Source organism: Acipenser ruthenus, chromosome 29 (assembly GCF_902713425.1).
Source record: "Acipenser ruthenus chromosome 29, fAciRut3.2 maternal haplotype, whole genome shotgun sequence".
NCBI lineage: Eukaryota > Metazoa > Chordata > Actinopteri > Acipenseriformes > Acipenseridae > Acipenser > Acipenser ruthenus.
Genome location: NC_081217.1, coordinates 15,676,935 through 15,695,788, shown reverse-complemented (window position 1 = coordinate 15,695,788; position 18,854 = coordinate 15,676,935). Strand labels below are relative to the sequence as shown.

Here is an 18,854-nt window from a genome sequence, read left to right as displayed (position 1 = left end):
ATCAGGGTTGAATACACTATCATGCTTTCTTTTTTTTCAGGGCAGATATTTATATTATATTGTACTGTATGTCTTTTCTATTCTCTGAACAGAATCTGATTGTCTTCAGTCCCCCGTGCACAATGAGCCGCAATATCAGAGAACAGTTCAGGTCACTTTGGCACAACCCACAATCTCTTTCCTCCAAAGAGCCCCTAGACGGAACAGGATTTTTAAAGGCTGAATTACCTTGGTGCCACAGTTCAGGTAGACTGCCGGAGGCCATGGGGAAGGCAAATTTGTGGAATATTTTCAGACAGCCTACCTGCCAGCAGACACAAGGGAGGTCACTGAAGCACTTACATCCATTCATTCCCCAATCTTGCTCTCTGGTACTTTTCTCCAATGAGAATCATTCATGACTGCAGGCTACATCCACTCCGTTTCTAGGGGTGGTCCAGATTGTATCCAATTCTACAGCTGGATGGGAATGATGTTCAAGTGAATAGAAACTTTAATTCAGACGTGCCAATCCCAATCTGTTTACAGTCAGCCAGACCTAATTAATCCATGAAGGGCATTGTAGTGACATTGTTACTGCTCTGTAATTACATTTGAATTCATAATTAATCCATGAATCACCTTGTAATGATATTGTTACTGCTCTGTAATTACATTTGAATTCATAATGAATCCATGAATCACATTGTAAAAGGCACTGTTACTGCTCTTTAATTACACTTGAATTCATATGAAACAGATAGTAATAACATGTTCATATTAATTCCTCATCAACTGGGTTATTCATCTGCGCTCCATATGTGCATGTTCATGACAATATTTGCTGCACTGTACTGTATCATATGCATGTGTTATGAATTAAAGCTAGACAAACTGTCTGAAGCTAGAGAAAGACAAATGGTCCGAACAGCTTGCTCAAGGATTAACATTCTACAATCTGCAGCTTCGTTTTACTGCTGTCTTTTTTTTGCCCAGTTGATTCATTGTTGTTATTGTCATTGTTTAAAAATCCATCTTAGAAAGAAAAAGAATAAACTTTTTTTGACCAGCAATCAAACTGTATTGGCACGTTAAAATTATAAAATTATAAAGACTATATTTAAAAAATAGCTTAAAATATGCTTTATGTTTAGCTGTATTGTAACTGTAATTCTGAACATTAGTATTCCTATGGAGTGTTAAACTCCTGTTACATTCCGCACACGTTGATTCCTAAAGCTGCCACAAGGACCAGGGATCACAAATGGAGATTAGATAAAGGGGTATTCAGAACAGAAAATAGGAGGCACTTTTTTACACAGAGAATTGTGAGGGTCTGGAACCAACTCCCCAGTAATGTTGTTGAAGCTGACATCCTGGGATCCTTCAAGAAGCTGCTTGATGAGATTCTGGGATCAATAAGCTACTAACAACCAAACGAGCAAGATGGGCTGAATGGCCTCCTCTCATTTGTAAACGTTCTTATGTTCTTACGTTCTTCTTAACCACATTTATTGGGTTTTATCAGATATAGGAATGCCCTTTAAAGTATCATGTTATTGAATATTTCTTGGAACCGTTATCTTAAATTTCAGTGGGTCTTCCATTATACTTTCTATATGTAGTGTGCAAGGTATATTTGTATTTGGACTAGTTTAAGTTATGATCATATAATACCTTATTTGAATTCAAAACCATGTAGGACCAACCTCTACTGAAATAATCAGACTGGACACTGCTTCTAGTGAATGCAAAGGAACAGTTTTATAGGAAATAAAACTAAATAAAGGAAACATTAAAGGTGCAATAACTAAACTAAAGTAACACGGAAAGGAAGAATTAACTAAACTAAACTAAACAGTACAGAAAGGAAAACATAAACAACGACACCCCACTCCCGATAGCTGATTAGCGATCCAGAGCAATCTATGGCAGATTCCTTTAAAGGTTACAACCGCATTCCTGACAGTTACTAGACGAAGGTCAGTCTTAACAGGGGTATCGTTAGTAACACAAATATTTACTTTCGTTAATATTTGATAATCAAAGCATGGTTGAATCAGTGTCATATAGATGTTTTGGTTCAGATGGCAATTCTCACTCTTGCGAGATAAAGACGCTCTTTGCGTCCAGACAACCTTACAAGAATTATCTAATATCAAGACAGCTAATTTGGATTCTAGCTTGAAACGCAGAATGATAATTGCCTGTAAAACCCACATCAATGTGTATGAATCCCATGCAACAAAACAGTTACTATAGTGTTCATTAACTCAAAGCATGAATTGAAAGCAATAATACTTTTCTTACATTCTACCTCAAACAAAACGTTAATTTTACTTTAAGGTTGGCTTATTCTCGAGTTTATACGAGGATAAAAACACTGCGTGTTGAATACTTAACAGACTTTTGCGGCCTCTTCCAGCTGGTCTGTATGTCATCCAAAACAGGAGCTCAAAGGCTCTCCTGCCAGCAAGGAAAGGTCCAGATTCTGGGGTCTTCCTTGTGTTATGTCTCCATACCAGAGGATGAAAGAAATGTTTGTGCAAAAACAAGAGTCAATGTGCGCTCTTCGTCCAGTTATGTCTGGGATATTCCACCACAAACTCTGGCACTGCTAGCTTAATAAAAGACTGAATATAGTTCAATCTCTGTCGACTTCAAATGATATGTCCAACTATTCCTCCTGTGATCAGTCGGGGCTAAGTTAGATATTACTTTAGGATTTTAGACGTGTTACGCGGCGGACTCCTAGACCAAGGCAAACACTGGGGTTGTTATCAGGTATCAGAGTTTTTGAAAACGGTATCTCTGTTCAAGCCGATCGCAGGCTGCGGCTCTTGAGAGTGTCAAAGTTCAGAGCCTTGTTCTGTGTGTCAGGAGCCCCGATTGAAAGTCATGCTGTCCTTTTCTACTCCTCTCTTCACCCCGGTGATTGGATAGTTTGTTTATTTGGGGCGGTGCTCGAGTCCACGTGGAGTGTTTTCTCATTGGCTGTTCTCGTTCCGAGACGGCCCAGTGTTCTCAATTGGTCTGCTGTTTTGCACCGGTCGGCTGTATTTATGAGGTGGACTGTTTTCTGTCTGAGGTGTCAAAACATTCAAAACCATCTGGTTTGTACCCTTTTGGAAGACACCCCTGGCGCCAAAGGATTTATTCAGTGATGGTGAAGATAAACTCCTTGTCCAGTATCTAGTTTACGGCTTTTTTTAAAAAACATTCTTTGTCAGTGGGGGAGTTTGTTACAAAAAAAAAGCAGACAATCCCAATGTATATTCCAATTCTGTTCCAACCTGACGCTACATATAAATATCAATGTTATCTTACTGTGCATTTCCAAAACACTAAACTAAACTATAGCTTAAAAGCCAATTGTGCGTAAAGTGCTGTTATTGACAACTAATTGTCATTACTAACGAGCCATTATGTTAAAGCTGAATGGCGCACAAATACAGCAAAATTGCAAAAAATAGTATTTAGAAATACATATTCACAGAATGTTGTTGATATAGTTCTGTCAATGGACTTTCGCAGCTTGCATTTTGGTTTTTTTCTGCACTCGTTAGTATTATATCCTAATATTTTACTGCATAATTCAAACAGCTCTCTACAAAAGCAAAGCTTATATTTGAATGTCAAGCTGCAACACACAGCAGTGCAGGTTAAGGAGATGCATGTCAGAGTTTACATTTCCACTGTCCTGTCAGGCTTGTCATAAGGTGGCCATTAGCACTGACAACATGAGTGACACTTTTAGAAAGCAGAGATGATATCTAAGAATAAGCCCTGAAAGCTCCTTTAATCAAGTCTTCAGAAATGCACATATTTCAGCACATATTACAGCTCCTAAGACTGTAGAAGCCTGGGCACCAGAGGGGTATCTGTTAAGGGTTCTGGAAGGGTTAGTAGCCTCTTATTTGGAGGGTCTAGTTTTTATCAGGGGAGCAGCCACTCGTATACCAGTGGAAAGGTCCTCATCCACCAAGCGCAGAGCTTCAGGAGAGATGCACACGGAGTGATGAGGGAGGGACACCTGCACAGCCAGATCAGCTGAATCAACCTTAGCAGTCAATGGGTAGATATTATGTCATAGCCAGTTCGCCCTCACATCCGAGAAGCTTATTTTGGTCACAGTCACTCCAGGAAGCCTGGAGTATCCGTGGATGTGTCTGATACCTACTAATTCGATAAGCAGGGTGACGGCATGATTAGGCATTCAAGTATTTATTTAAGGGAATAAAAGATTAGCTGTGGCTCAGGGTCTCATTTGGGCCTGAAAGGAGCCGTCCTATGCTGAGGTGAGACCTCTGACAGTCGTGACAGAGCATCTACCCCCGGAAAGGGAGAGGCAACTGCACAGGAGGCGGCGGGTAAGAGGAGGAAAGAAACGTCATGATAGCAGGGTTCAGTACCAGTACCAGCACCAGCTTTTAAAACATTGAGGCAAACCAATGAAGGAAACAGAGGGGCTGCCATTAACACAATTCTCTTACCAATGCTTTGAAGTGCTTTCCAGTGCATGGCACAGAACTATGGCAGCACAGACGAATATCTGTGTACTGAGTGCTGTATATTTACACTTCTCAATCTTAACCAGACTGAATAGAATAAAAAGAGGCTTATCTTTTTGACTTTATTAAAGGTGCACTATTTGATAGCAAAGTGTAATTGGCCAGAAATGTACTTAAACAAGATACAGATGATTTACTTACCCACGGTCTCACTTATGGATGGTACCCAGTTATAGGCTTTTGAATTTGAAGTCCATTACACATTATGTGCAGGAAACAAATTGTCATTTTGACTTTGATGGGAAAGTCATAGAGAGTGAGAAATTGAAACTGCCTGTTTGGTTCTCTCGGTAACGATAGAACCAAACAGGCGACTCGAGTCGCTATTGAAACAATCTTTAAAAATGAAACAAACTTTATGTTGTTGAAGCCTGGGATCCTTCAAGAAGCTGCTTGATGAGATTCTGGGATCAATATGCTACTAACAACCAAACGAGCAAAATGGGCTGAATGGCCTCCTCTCGTTTGTAAACTTTCTTATGTTCTTATGTTCTTATTTTTGTTTTTACTTTTCTATGGATTTCTTTTCAACCGGACATTTTCCTTTCATAAGAACCTATTTCCTAATCTTCTAACTCCATATTTTACTTTCAAGTAAAATGAACCACAGGCAGGGAACCAACACAGAACAACCACTTCAATTCTTGTTTTATATGTATTTGTACTACATATATACAATCTGTTTTATTATATGTTCTATATACAGACCCATGGCGCGTGGGTGTGTCTTTTTCAAACTCATGGTGTGTGGGCGTGTCTTTTTCATACTCATGGTGTGTGGGCGTGTCTTTTTCAAACTCATGGTGTGTGGGCGTGTCTTTTTCATACTCATGGTGTGTGGGCGTGTCTTTTTCAAACTCATGGTGTGTGGGCGTGTCTTTTTCATACTCGTGGTGTGTGGGCGTGTCTTTTTCAAACTCATGGTGTGTGGGCGTGTCTTTTTCAAACTCATGGTGTGTGGGCGTGTCTTTTTCAAGCTCCTTCGATGTGGAACTCACTTCCTGGTTCTATTCGGAATGCTCAAGCAACACCTTTAAATCTAAGCTTGAAACCCATATTTTGTGCTAGCAAGCTGTTAAAAGCTCTTTCAGTTTTTGTAAAGCATCTTGGGAAGCTTGTTTATACACAACACAACATAAATTAAACTGCTGTGGTATATATATATATATATATCAACACTTGTACTGCAGTGCTGATATATGTGTATATATATATGTATATATATATATATAGATATATATATATATATATATATATATATATATAGATATATATAGATATATATATATATATATATATATATATATATATACAGGGCCATTAGACACCCCACAATCACAGTATCTCTTACCTTAATGTCCTGGAATTAAATGTTAATAAACGTTCCTATTAATTGTCAGAGAGCAGTAGGAGAAGTCAATAAAATGGTTCCCCGCTGCAGTAATTATGAGCACTCCTGTTAATTAACATTCCTATAAATTTTCCATCGCCCGTGCCCAACGGGAGTCTAAGTGAGCCCTTGGCTTCCACACAGTGATTACGAGCTGGGCGGAGGCATGGCCACTGTGCCACGGGGTGAGGCTGTTGTAGCGTTCGTTCATTTTCCTCTGTATTTTAATGCAAGGAAAGTAATGGCACAGTGCTCATGTGCTCAGCACATGCTCCATTTCACTTGGCCTCTGTTTATGTGGAGTCTTTTTTTTGTTTTTGCACTCATATAACATTACAGGAAACAACTATAGAGAGGGTACTGAGAATAAATGAGAGAAACACTCAATCACAGTCATAAGATTCGCAATATTATAACACAAAAAGATATTGAAATTGTATTATTATTTTTTATTAAGCAGCCACAAATGAGCAGTTAATTGTGGTTTCACAATGTATATTAGTGCCCATTCCACTTATCTAATCTCCAGTCTTTAGCATTTACATGTTTTAAAAAAAATACTGCAAAGACCTGCAGTCAGGCTAGAAGGACAGCCAGGTGTGTATATTGCTCAACACCTGATCCATGTAGGAACAGAGGCCTATAATTCTAAATAAAGAAGGCCATATGGACAGTTAGACAGGCAGTCAGACAGGCAGTCAGACAGACAGAGCTGGAAAGCAGCATGTTAGTTCTCACATTCCACTTACCATCGACGCAGGCTGGCCTCGCCCGAGTAGTCCCAGCGATCTGCCCTCTCCTGCAGGCACACCGCGCTGTTTGCCTGGCTATCATCCTCCTTGGTTGACTGCTGTCTCTGTTCAGAGTGACGATTTCACATGTCCCCACTGCTAACTGACCTAGACAAAATAGAGATGGAGTTGCGTTGGTTTGCAGGGTAATAATAACAATAACGTTCCAGTGAGAGAATCAGCACTGCAGTACAAGTGTTGATAACTGGATTTAACAAACACTGAGAGAGGCTTCAACCCAATAAAACTGGATTTAACAAACACTGAGAGAGGCTTCAACCCAATATAAGATCACCATTCAAACCTTGATTTTCCCCAACATTAGCTGAAAGACTGAGAGATATACATAACTTAGAAGAAGAAGAAGAAGAAGAAGAAGAAGAAGAAGAAGGTGGTGGTTTTATAATGTTTATAGGGGCACAGTAAGTTTTCATACAGGTTCATCTTTCAGCTAAATACAGTGCCTTGCGAAAGTATTCGGCCCCCTTGAACTTTGCGACCTTTTGCCACATTTCAGGCTTCAAACATAAAGATATGAAACTGTAATTTTTTGTGAAGAATCAACAACAAGTGGGACACAATCATGAAGTGGAACGAAATTTATTGGATATTTCAAACTTTTTTAACAAATAAAAAACTGAAAAATTGGGCGTGCAAAATTATTCAGCCCCCTTAAGTTAATACTTTGTAGCGCCACCTTTTGCTGCGATTACAGCTGTAAGTCGCTTGGGGTATGTCTCTATCAGTTTTGCACATCAAGAGACTGAAATTTTTGCCCATTCCTCCTTGCAAAACAGCTCGAGCTCAGTGAGGTTGGATGGAGAGCATTTGTGAACAGCAGTTTTCAGTTCTTTCCACAGATTCTCGATTGGATTCAGGTCTGGACTTTGACTTGGCCATTCTAACACCTGGATATGTTTATTTGTGAACCATTCCATTGTAGATTTTGCTTTATGTTTTGGATCATTGTCTTGTTGGAAGACAAATCTCCATCCCAGTCTCAGGTCTTTTGCAGACTCCATCAGGTTTTCTTCCAGAATGGTCCTGTATTTGGCTCCATCCATCTTCCCATCAATTTTAACCATCTTCCCTGTCCATGCTGAAGAAAAGCAGGCCCAAACCATGATGCTGCCACCACCATGTTTGACAGTGGGGATGGTGTGTTCAGGGTGATGAGCTGTGTTGCTTTTGCGCCAAACATAACGTTTTGCATTGTTGCCAAAAAGTTCGATTTTGGTTTCATCTGACCAGAGCACCTTCTTCCACATGTTTGGTGTGTCTCCCAGGTGGCTTGTGGCAAACTGTAAACAACACTTTTTATGGATATCTTTAAGAAATGGCTTTCTTCTTGCCACTCTTCCATAAAGGCCAGATTTGTGCAGTATACGACTGATTGTTGTCCTATGGACAGAGTCCCCCACCTCAGCTGTAGATCTCTGCAGTTCATCCAGAGTGATCATGGGCCTCTTGGCTGCATCTCTGATCAGTCTTCTCCTTGTATGAGCTGAAAGTTTAGAGGGACGGCCAGGTCTTGGTAGATTTGCAGTGGTCTGATACTCCTTCCACTTCAATATTATCGCTTGCACAGTGCTCCTTGGGATGTTTAAAGCTTGGGAAATCTTTTTGTATCCAAATCCGGCTTTAAACTTCTCCACAACAGTATCTCGGACCTGCCTGGTGTGTTCCTTGTTCTTCATGATGCTCTCTGCGCTTTAAACGGACCTCTGAGACTATCACAGTGCAGGTGCATTTATACGGAGACTTGATTACACACAGGTGGATTCTATTTATCATCATTAGTCATTTAGGTCAACATTGGATCATTCAGAGATCCTCAATGAACTTCTGGAGAGAGTTTGCTGCACTGAAAGTAAAGGGGCTGAATAATTTTGCACGCCCAATTTTTCAGTTTTTTATTTGTTAAAAAAGTTTGAAATATCCAATAAATTTCGTTCCACTTCATGATTGTGTCCCACTTGTTGTTGATTCTTCACAAAAAATTACAGTTTCATATCTTTATGTTTGAAGCCTGAAATGTGGCAAAAGGTCGCAAAGTTCAAGGGGGCCGAATACTTTCGCAAGGCACTGTAATCAATGCATAAATGTTAACTAATATTTTACCATTTTCTATACAATGGGGAATCAAAACGTTAATCAAACCTTAATCACGGCACACACTAATGTGTTACAACAATGGCAAACTGAGCAACAGAGAATTGGAAACAGTAGCATACCAATTTTCACACCTAATGACCTCAAACTATATCCCTCATAAAAAAAGCTAAATATCAACAGACAAATTATGTCAAATAATGACTACAGTAAATGTTCCGGCTATAAAGCAGTCCCTCGGGTGAATCAGACTAGTGTCTTCCAAATTCTCTGTGCAGACAGGAAATTGAGAAGGAGTGAACACAAGAACGCAGGTGTGTGTAGGTGCCCTTGAATTAACAATCAGAGACGTTTAAATGGAGCAAACTTTGCACTGGAGCAAAGGCTCATTAAATCTGTCCCAGTATGTAAAACCTCAGCTGTTTACCAGGAACGCAGTCTTAATTCCTGGCAAGAATATTCTGACAATGATATAGTGAATGCAGACCCACCACAATACTGGGTGCAGAATTCTGTTGTCCTCTGACGTTGGATAAACAGTTGTTCTCAAGTGTCCCTAATGGAATGTGAATACGCTCAGCCAAGCAGACTCTGTCACCGCCAAAGTATTTCACTTGCACACAGATTATAAAATAATACAGTTCAAATCAGGCAGATGAAAATAAATATCTAAAAAAAATCATTAAAATGCAACGGCAGCTGTTTCAGGCCTGTAACCATGATCTGGGCTGTCTCTGGTGCATCAAAAGCGCATCTCAAAGTACCAGGGTGGCTCTGACAGCACAATCTGTCACCTTCATCACACATGAACCCATGAAGTGAACAAACAATTACCCTCTGTGTCAAACCCGAGATGGTTTGGCAGAGTAACAAGAGTAACCGTAGCCTTCAGTTCTGTCTACCTTGGCTCCACCTGAACTGTGAACAAAGCACTTCAAGCAAGTGCTGTCAATTCTTTATTCCCTCTGCATGCAACAGAAACAAAGAGAAACATTTAACATAAAAGCATGCAGCACAACGTATGCTAAAGAGCTCTCACGTTCACCATCTGCTCTAAGCTACAACAGTTGCTTTAAAATAACTCCCAAGCGGTGCCATTCAATTTTACAACAATACAATTGTAGAAATGATAACTGTCAGTTTTGGGTCCACAGACATTGCAGATATTCTGCTGAGTAGTTTTACTGTGCCACACTTTTACCAATACCATCTCGCTGCTACACTGATATGCAGTAACCCATCCAGAGATTCATCTGTGGTCCTCAAACTGCCTGTGCATCCATACATCTGCAGTACGAGAGATCATCTCATCAATACTAATATATACTACTATATATAGTATTGATGAGATGAGATGCTATATATAACAGAAAAACAATCCATGATAATTACACAATGTCATTGTTTTACATGGGGAAAAAAATAGATTCAAATGTAATTTATATGACAATGATATCGTGTAATTATGATGGATTGTTTTTATATCATTCTCAACTTCATCCTGCACACCCCCTCACACAGGGCCGCAACTTTCCATACACAACTTTGTTTTGTATGCCTGCTATTATAGAAGTGACTGACATTAAACGTAACTTTCGCAGCGCTTGTAATTATTAAGTGAGAAGTCATTTCTATTTAATTAGCAGCCCCAATTGGTCTTGCTTCAACAGAACTAATTACATTAATGAACACTCCTTGACATGTTTTGGTCAGAAACTGCTAACACAGCAATTAATCAAGCAGAGCGTTTCTCTAGCTGAATGCATGCTCTGTTCAAGTCAATGCTTGCTTACAATGTAGAACAGTGAGATCCAGAGAGAGGTTCCTAATTAGATGCACTTTAGTTGTTAGTGACCAACATTAAATCAGTTTACAAAACTGTGCCGCATGGAGGCACATCTTTGGAAAGACGTTTAGAAGAAGCATCGAACACTGTTGGAATGCGAGAGTGACTGAAGGCAGGTAGACTTCACGGCATCTTCAGTTCATGTGCCACAAAGACTCGTCCATCCCAACACTAGTGTGGTAGAACGTCATTACAATGCCAGTGCTACAGCTGTCAGACAAGATTAGTGTGTGACATTATAGCCTCAACCACACCCTACCCAGTCTGCTAGACACCACTGCCAGTATCAGCTCAGAAGAACTGATTGAGTGGTGATGGATGGCATGCCTCCTTATTACAGACTGGAATAGGTACCAGTAGGCACAGTTACAATGATCACATCATGTGGCCCCAACTGGTACTGAAATAAAAAGAAGAGTGGCATCCCCAGAGCACAGTTCAAGCTTCCCAAGACATCATTGAAAATACTATTCATCCAAAGTCCCGAATTCCCTTTTGGAGATGGTAACAATCATGGGGTTTCAATGTGGGTCAATTTACACGTGAAATGGCGATATGCATGCATGTTTGGGAGAATTACTTGTGCAAATCAGGTTTGTGGCCGAAAAAAACAGCCAAAGAGAGGGATAGGGTAAATCTCATTTACTTGTGTTAATGATGAAACACACAGGAAAATCCACGCCTAGTTTTGCATGGAAACCCGCATTTCACGTGTAAATGTTAATGAGTGTGTTTATCCTTAACTATAAATATTGCAAGGGAGCAGGTCAGTTGTTACTGTGGATTCCAAGATGGCAGAAAGTAAGTGGCTGAAGGGCAATTTTATGGTTAGTAGTGGTGTAGTTCACCTTAATGATAATGCAGGCGGCTTTTTTATTATTGTTTTTTGCTGTGTCTGGTCTGTCATGTTGTATATCTCTTGTGGGTTTACAGTTCTGTATAAAACCACTTACCATGAACTGCGTTATGCCCTTGTTATAGTATTGAAGCAATTGTTTGAGAATACCTTTGCTATAAAACTACGCTAAAGTTAAAGACAAAGAGCAAGTGAGCTGCTTAAATGTAACTGAATTCCCGTCCTTTTTTGATCCCAGCTATGTCCAAAGGCAACGCGTGTCTGCCCTCCACGTTAATAAATATAGTTGGTGAACTGGATGTCATGAGCCAGCTCGATCGCCCCAAAACAGCACAACAAACATCCAACAAGTTGTTGATGCCCTCTCAGAACTGACCAAATAAAATTGAATGTATGGATTGTGTTTTATTTGTTTGCATCATTAATATTTAACACAAAAGTAAATCCAACACAACTTAAAAGAAAGGACAGAATCTCTGACAGCGCGAGTCTCCTCAGAACGCTGCTGTCCAATTGAAACTGGAGGCTGAGGTAACCTTCACAGTTGCCAAGTCCGCTTATAATAAGCAGAATTGGGCTTGTTTTTTGAGAGTCGTGGGTTGTAATTTGCATAAACACCCACTTTAACATGGGTTGCGCTTGTTTTGGGCTTGTGAAAGTCAGTGCCGTTTTTTTTCTCGTGAGACTGTAACCTTCCCCTTCTGTCTCACAGGTAGCCACTGATTCATGAACACCTCATTTTGTTGTTGACAAGAGTTTGTGCAGGATATAGCAGGCAGTGGCAATTCTGGGAACGAATTAATGCACTTCAGTCCATTTCATCAGTATCTGCCACCTCCCTTTCAAGTGCCCACTATCCGTATTTGCCCAAGCGCGGTGTTGAATGCTTCCTCAGCAGCTGTCAGCCATCCAGATGGGTAGGGTTTCTAAGCCAGGGTAGTATATGCAGCATCACCTGATCCCTTATATGCTTTATTGCCTGAATGAAAGGGATATATATCAGAAGTGGTATATATCATCGGAACCGCACTGCCCGAAGTGATGTACACCGCTTATAACACCGCTACCTGTCATTTTGGGGATGAAAAATAATTAGAATAATTAAAACCCATTTTAAATTATTACAAAACCAGAAACTTTTATTGTGTATACATCCGCAGTGTAATATAGTCAAATTTAATTTAATTAATTTTTCGTTTATTAAAAATAAATTGCACGTTTGTTTATTGTGAATTTCTGCATCAAAAGTGCCATCTCACTAGAAACTAGGGGACTGAGCACAAGCTGTGATGATGGGCAGAGTTTCAAATGACACTAAGGAAGTAAGGGGAGCAGCTGCGATGGAGACTGATTTTGAGGTAAGTTTGTGAACTCATTATATGCAAGGCACACATATTCTAGTAGGTTTTCATCCTTTTGGATCTCAAAAGATGTTTTTGTTAGTTGTCGGACACCCTTGCGTCCAAGTCGTGACAGATTAAGTTGACGATCAAACCAGACTTTACGTACCAATCTGACCGCAGTGTCAAGGGACAGTGCCTCCATTTCCCGCAGACACTTCAAATCCAGGCTGGTAATTGAAAAAGACAGTGATACATTATTGCTGGTTTTAAACTCCCTGTCAGCAGAGATGTTAAAACTTCTACTGTTAAAATATGTATTTAGTCCAGTTCAGCGTTATAAACTGGAGACTGAATACTGGTCCTCAGTTGAACTTGCACTGGTATAAAATTCCCTTATGTTGTTGAGATTATTTGGACTTATTTCCATAAAATGAATGTCTACATTTTTTTCTTTAAGTACATTAACCAGCCCATGCTGTAGTTATTTTTTTAGTGTTTTTTTTTTTCAATCTTTGTTTTCTTCTATTTCATTTAGCGGTTCCTCATCTGCTGTTATGTGTCTACTCTTGCTGGTGCCCTTATATTTCTATTTTATTCCACATGGACTGCTGTCTTCACTCAAAGTTGGTGTTGTACCAGTTATGTGGAGTTTCATCCCCAAATATATTAAAGGAAATAGGTGGAATGTCACTTATTTTTGCAGTGGTTTTGTAACCAATAACAAATAAAATGGCAGTTTGTCATGGAATTTAGAATGTAGTGGTGTGTAGTGATTTATTCAGTGTGCGGCTCATTAGTATGCAAGTCATGGTATACGCTATATATACGCACAGTAATGTGATGCTGTTTAACCAATCAGATGTTATTTTTCCAAGCTGTGTTATAAATATAATATATATAACATCTCCGCCAGTTTTCAGCCATGGTGACTTGCAATACCTGTTGGTTAGTTTCATTTTATACCTCAGAGTTTATTTTTAATTAATGACTCGTAAGATAAATTCGTTGAAACAGTATTCACTACTAACGACATGACACCCCACTAATGACATCTGAAAAACAATTTGGGTAAGAGCAGTAAAACACATTATTAACCAACCAGGCACAAGGTATTTTGCATTATTACAGCAGCTTAGATTCACTTGTGTACCAGTTATCTAGGCATGGAAACCACATTTTCACAAAATTTCACTAGTAATCTTCAAAAACAACATGAGTATTTTACGCATAGCTAATTTACATATCAACCCCCACCTTTCCCATTCATTTGCATGATGTCAGGTTTACTCGAGTAAAATAAATTGAGCGAACGGAAACCCAAAAAAGCATTTTACACAAGACATTTTTCTTGTGTAAATGTCTCGAGTTAAAAAAAAAAGTTGCATGGAAGCCCCATGAATCTTATCATGGTACGCTGGCTGAAGAATAGTGTGGCTAAAAAGGTTATTGTTCATCTTCCGTTACAAATCCTTCAAGCACACATGTGTGGGGTATTCGCTACAACAAATACTGATGACTCTATTGCCCTGCTTCTGAAACATGTGCACAGTCCCTGCTGTGTTATGAAACCCTTCTCCAGCAGTGACTGCTCAGGTACAGCATGCCAAGACATTGTCAGGTCATCCCTGATGTCCGTAGAGGCAAAGCATCATACTGAACATCTGGTTCAGCACAGTGTACATCACACCAGCTGGGTGTGATTACGGGGGGTCATAAGTGTGCCTCTTGTCTATCAACGGAAGCAAATCTATTGAAATGAAAGCCCCTGTTGAACACACAATGGAAAAGTTGGTTTACATACTGTACCTTGACTTTTCTGACTAGTGTATATAAGCATTGCACTCTGGAGCACTGATTTCAAAGAAATATTTCTATCATTAAGATACTGTTTTTCTGTGATTTAAAATATTTTCTTTAAGTTGAGAATGTGATATATTAAACACATGTTTGTTTTTATTATTTCTTGATGTCTACTTTTTTTAAACATATATTTGTATTAATAGGTACACCGGGCTTTTATCAGCATCTTGTTTGTTTGTGCGCTGCGTCGATTGCTGACAAATCCTGACAAACTGACAAATTAAGTATGTTTAAGAATAATAATAATAATTATTAATATTATTATTATTTGTCTTCGTAGTAGTTATTTGTACAATATTAATAACATGCATGTGGAAATATTAAGCAATGCACATTTTAAAATAACCTATTACAGAGATCAGAGGCCCTGCCTTAAGCAACGACATAGCAGCTGGAAAGTCTCCTTCTTTGGCATAAAAATGGGGCTGGATGTTTCACTCTTTGGGATTGTCAACCCTTGGCATCTGTGCGTTTATGGATTTGTCAAAGAAAGTGTTCTATAATATGCCAGCATGCCAGCACACAAAATGAAACAGAGAGCAATGTCTATGATCTGTCTAATGACTACTATAATTTTTTGTAAAATAATAATTATTATTATAAACAATCATACATATATATATATATATATATATATATATATATATATATATATATATATATATATATATATATATATATATTAAAAGAAACTGATAAGCAAGCATACAGTATAGAGCATTCCTGTTCCAGTGTAATATGGAGTAGTCGCTCGCGTGCATTTGTCTCCACCTTATTTATATTACTTTAGATTTCTAACAATAGTAACAAATATATTTTTAAAATAAACTCAACAACTGCTATCCGGTATGTCAAAATCCAAGAACAGATGTCCCCAAGCCTCAGATGCGACAGATATAGAATGGACAGGAGACAACGTGGCAGGTCTTTCCTCTGCCACGCCCGTAGACTCCCTGGGAGTCTCTGGATTCTGTAAAAGACGCTTTGCTTCCCTGTCTGCATGATCTGAAGCACTCTATCACAGATATCGACTCTAGGGTTACATCTCTGGAGGCCACATACGCCAGCATGACAGAGAAAAACAAGGCTCTACAAGAGAAGATAGACGATCTGGAAAATTGCTCCATGAGACAAAATCTTTGCATTATTGGTATCCTGGAAGGACCAGAAGATAAACATCCAACATCCTTCATGTCTTCATTCCTATCTGACGTTTTTGGTCCAGCTGCTTTCAAAAAAGATTCTGAAGTGATGCGGAGCAGGGAGGAGAACAAGGTGAACCGCTGTCTATCTCTTTATGGGATTGTAAGGATGTACAGGGGGTGATGCGGAGCGGGGAGGAGAACAAGGTGAACCGCTGCCTATCTCTTTATGGGATTGTAAGGATGTACAGGGGGTGATGCGGAGCGGGGAGGAGAACAAGGTGAACCGCTGCCTATCTCTTTATGGGATTGTAAGGATGTACAGGGGGTGATGCGGAGCGGGGAGGAGAACAAGGTCTCGCTTTATGCCGATGATCTTTTATTATAGATTTCAAACCCTGAATCTTCTCTCCCACATGCACTCTCTATTATGATCAATTTTTGCAGCAGTTCCCGATACAAACTTAACATAAATAAAAGTGAAATATTTCCCATTAATTCAGCAGTGTGTTCTTGCTCTTATTGTATTACTTGTATTGTAACACTTGAAATGTATTTGCTTACGATTGTAAGTCACCCTGGATAAGGGCGTCTGCTAAGAAATAAATAAATAATAAATCCCTTTAAGATTTCTCATCATAAATGTACATGCTTAGGGATCTCAGTCACACGTTCTTTAAAAAGTCTTAAGTCCAATTTTACTTCATTATTAAAACGCACTAAACAAGATTTCACTCGCTGGTCTACTCTCCCCTTATCATTAGCAAGCGGAGTAAATTTCTGTACCTCTTTCAGTGCATCCCTCTAACTAAATAATTTTTTAATACATTTGACAGCATGATCTCCTCATTTATTTGGAATGGGAAACTGCCTTGTCTTAGAAATGCACTTCTTCAAAGATCCAGACCACTGGGGGGACTTGCACTTCCTAACTTTCAACTATATTATTGGGCAGCTAATATTTGTAATATGACATGTTGGCTAAACTCACACTTCCAGCAGCCTGCCCCTGCGTGGCTGACAGTTGAAAGTGGTTCCTGCATTTCCTCCTCTCTTATGTGCACTTCCCTCCCTCTGACTCACTCTCGTTTCAGTGCAAATCCTATTGTGCAACACTCATTGAGAATGTGGGCACAGTGCAGACGTCACTTTGGCCTGCAATCTATGTCTTTGCTTGCCACTTTACATTTAAATCATCTGTTCCCCCCCTCTACAATATTTGGCTTTTAAAACTTGGCATAGTTGCGGTATTAAAACCCATAGAGACCTACATATTAATAACACTTCTGCCTCATTTGACCAGCTGTTTGACCACACTCATTTTTTTCATTATTTGCAGGTCAGGGATTTTGCACGCATCACAGTTATAGTCTTCCCCTCTGCACCTCCTGAATCCATGAATGAATCCCTACTAGAGGTATAATATCCCCACAGATAGAGGTGTAATATCCAAACTTCATAATACTTTGCTTAACCCAAACAGCCCCTCCCTGGACCCACTCAGACTTTGGAGATAGGATCTCGGAGTCGACCTCTCAGATAACGAGTGGGAATCTGCTCTTTTGAATGTACACTCCTCCTCTATTTGAGCCAGGCATGGCCTAATCCAATTCAAAATCTTGCATCACATTCATCTTTCCAAACTCAACTTATCTAAAAATATATTCGGCGGTGGACCCAGCCTGTGACAGGTGTAAACAAACCCCAGCATCTCTCATCCATATGTACTGGACCTGTCCCAGGCTGGCTCCCTTCTGAACTGTTTTTGGGTCCCTGTCTCAAACATTGCAGATTCCTTTTGATCCACATCCCATCACTGCTCTGTTCGGTGTAATTCCTGGTGGTGTCTCCTTGTCTAGAGCTCAATCTGACACTGTGGCCTTTTTGCTAGCCAGATGGCTAATTCTACTTGATTGAAAGCAATCTGCCCCACCATCTCATCTCCACTGGCTTAATGGGTCTTGATGCGTTCTACAAAAACTGGCAAGCCTTTTTGAGCTATGTTGACAGCCTCAAGCCCCCAGAGCTCCCATGATCATTGTGTGCCTTGTACCATGTTAGTATAAACACAGTACCCTTTCTTTTCTTATGGCCCTCTTTCATTTTCTTTTTTCTGTCTTTATGTTTACTTTTCTCTCTAATGTTTTGTGTCTTGTAGATTTGATTGTCATCTCACTTCATTTATTTATGTAATGAAAAACTCAATAAACAGAATTATAAAAAAAATGAAAATCTACAGTATAATTTGAAATGCATTAAGGTGAGTAATAAACTGACTCCATTGTGATTTAGCAGTTGGTTCAAACAACTTAAGCATTAAAGCGATACAAAGAGTAAAAAAAGACTCCTGTCAACGTTCCTCTACTTTGATCACAACTAAAGACTCGGACAGTTATGAATTTGCTAGAATAACAAACAAGCTGTTTGCATGTCCAAGCTGCAGACAGCATGTTCTTTGACCTTCGATAACAGAGCAGTCAAATACACCTTGTAAGACTGACAGTGTCTGATGGATGAGAGCGGAGAGGAATAGGACAGGGTACCATCAAACTGTCATAGCTGCCATGTGCACCACTCAAGAGACATGTACATGAGAAATGACAGTTCTGTGCATCTCCACCACTCCAAGCAAACTGCCATAGCCCTGTGCATCTCCACCACTCCAATCAAACTGCTATAGCTCTGTGCATCTCCACCACTCCAAGCAAACTGCTATAGCCCTGTGCATCTCCACCACTCCAATCAAACTGCCATAGCCCTGTGCATCTCCACCACTCCAATCAAACTGCTATAGCTCTGTGCATCTCCACCACTCCAATCAAACTGCTACAGCCCTGTGCATCTCCACCACTCCAATCAAACTGCTATAGCCCTGTGCATCTCCACCACTCCAATCAAACTGCTATAGCCCTGTGCATCTCCACCACTCCAATCAAACTGCCATAGCCCTGTGCATCTCCACCA

The 18,854-nt window shown here is 39.7% G+C and overlaps 1 protein-coding gene across 2 annotated transcripts in view; it reads right to left on the bottom strand.

The window, feature by feature from the left end:
* LOC131702124 (chemokine-like protein TAFA-5) overlaps positions 1-18,854 on the bottom strand; it is a 100,978-nt gene that overhangs the window by 44,116 nt on the left and 38,008 nt on the right. For both annotated transcript variants that reach the window (XM_059004152.1, XM_059004153.1), the window contains exon 3: positions 6,690-6,839. In XM_059004152.1, the coding sequence (XP_058860135.1) occupies positions 6,690-6,839 (150 nt within the window). The remainder of the gene's footprint in view (positions 1-6,689; positions 6,840-18,854) is intronic.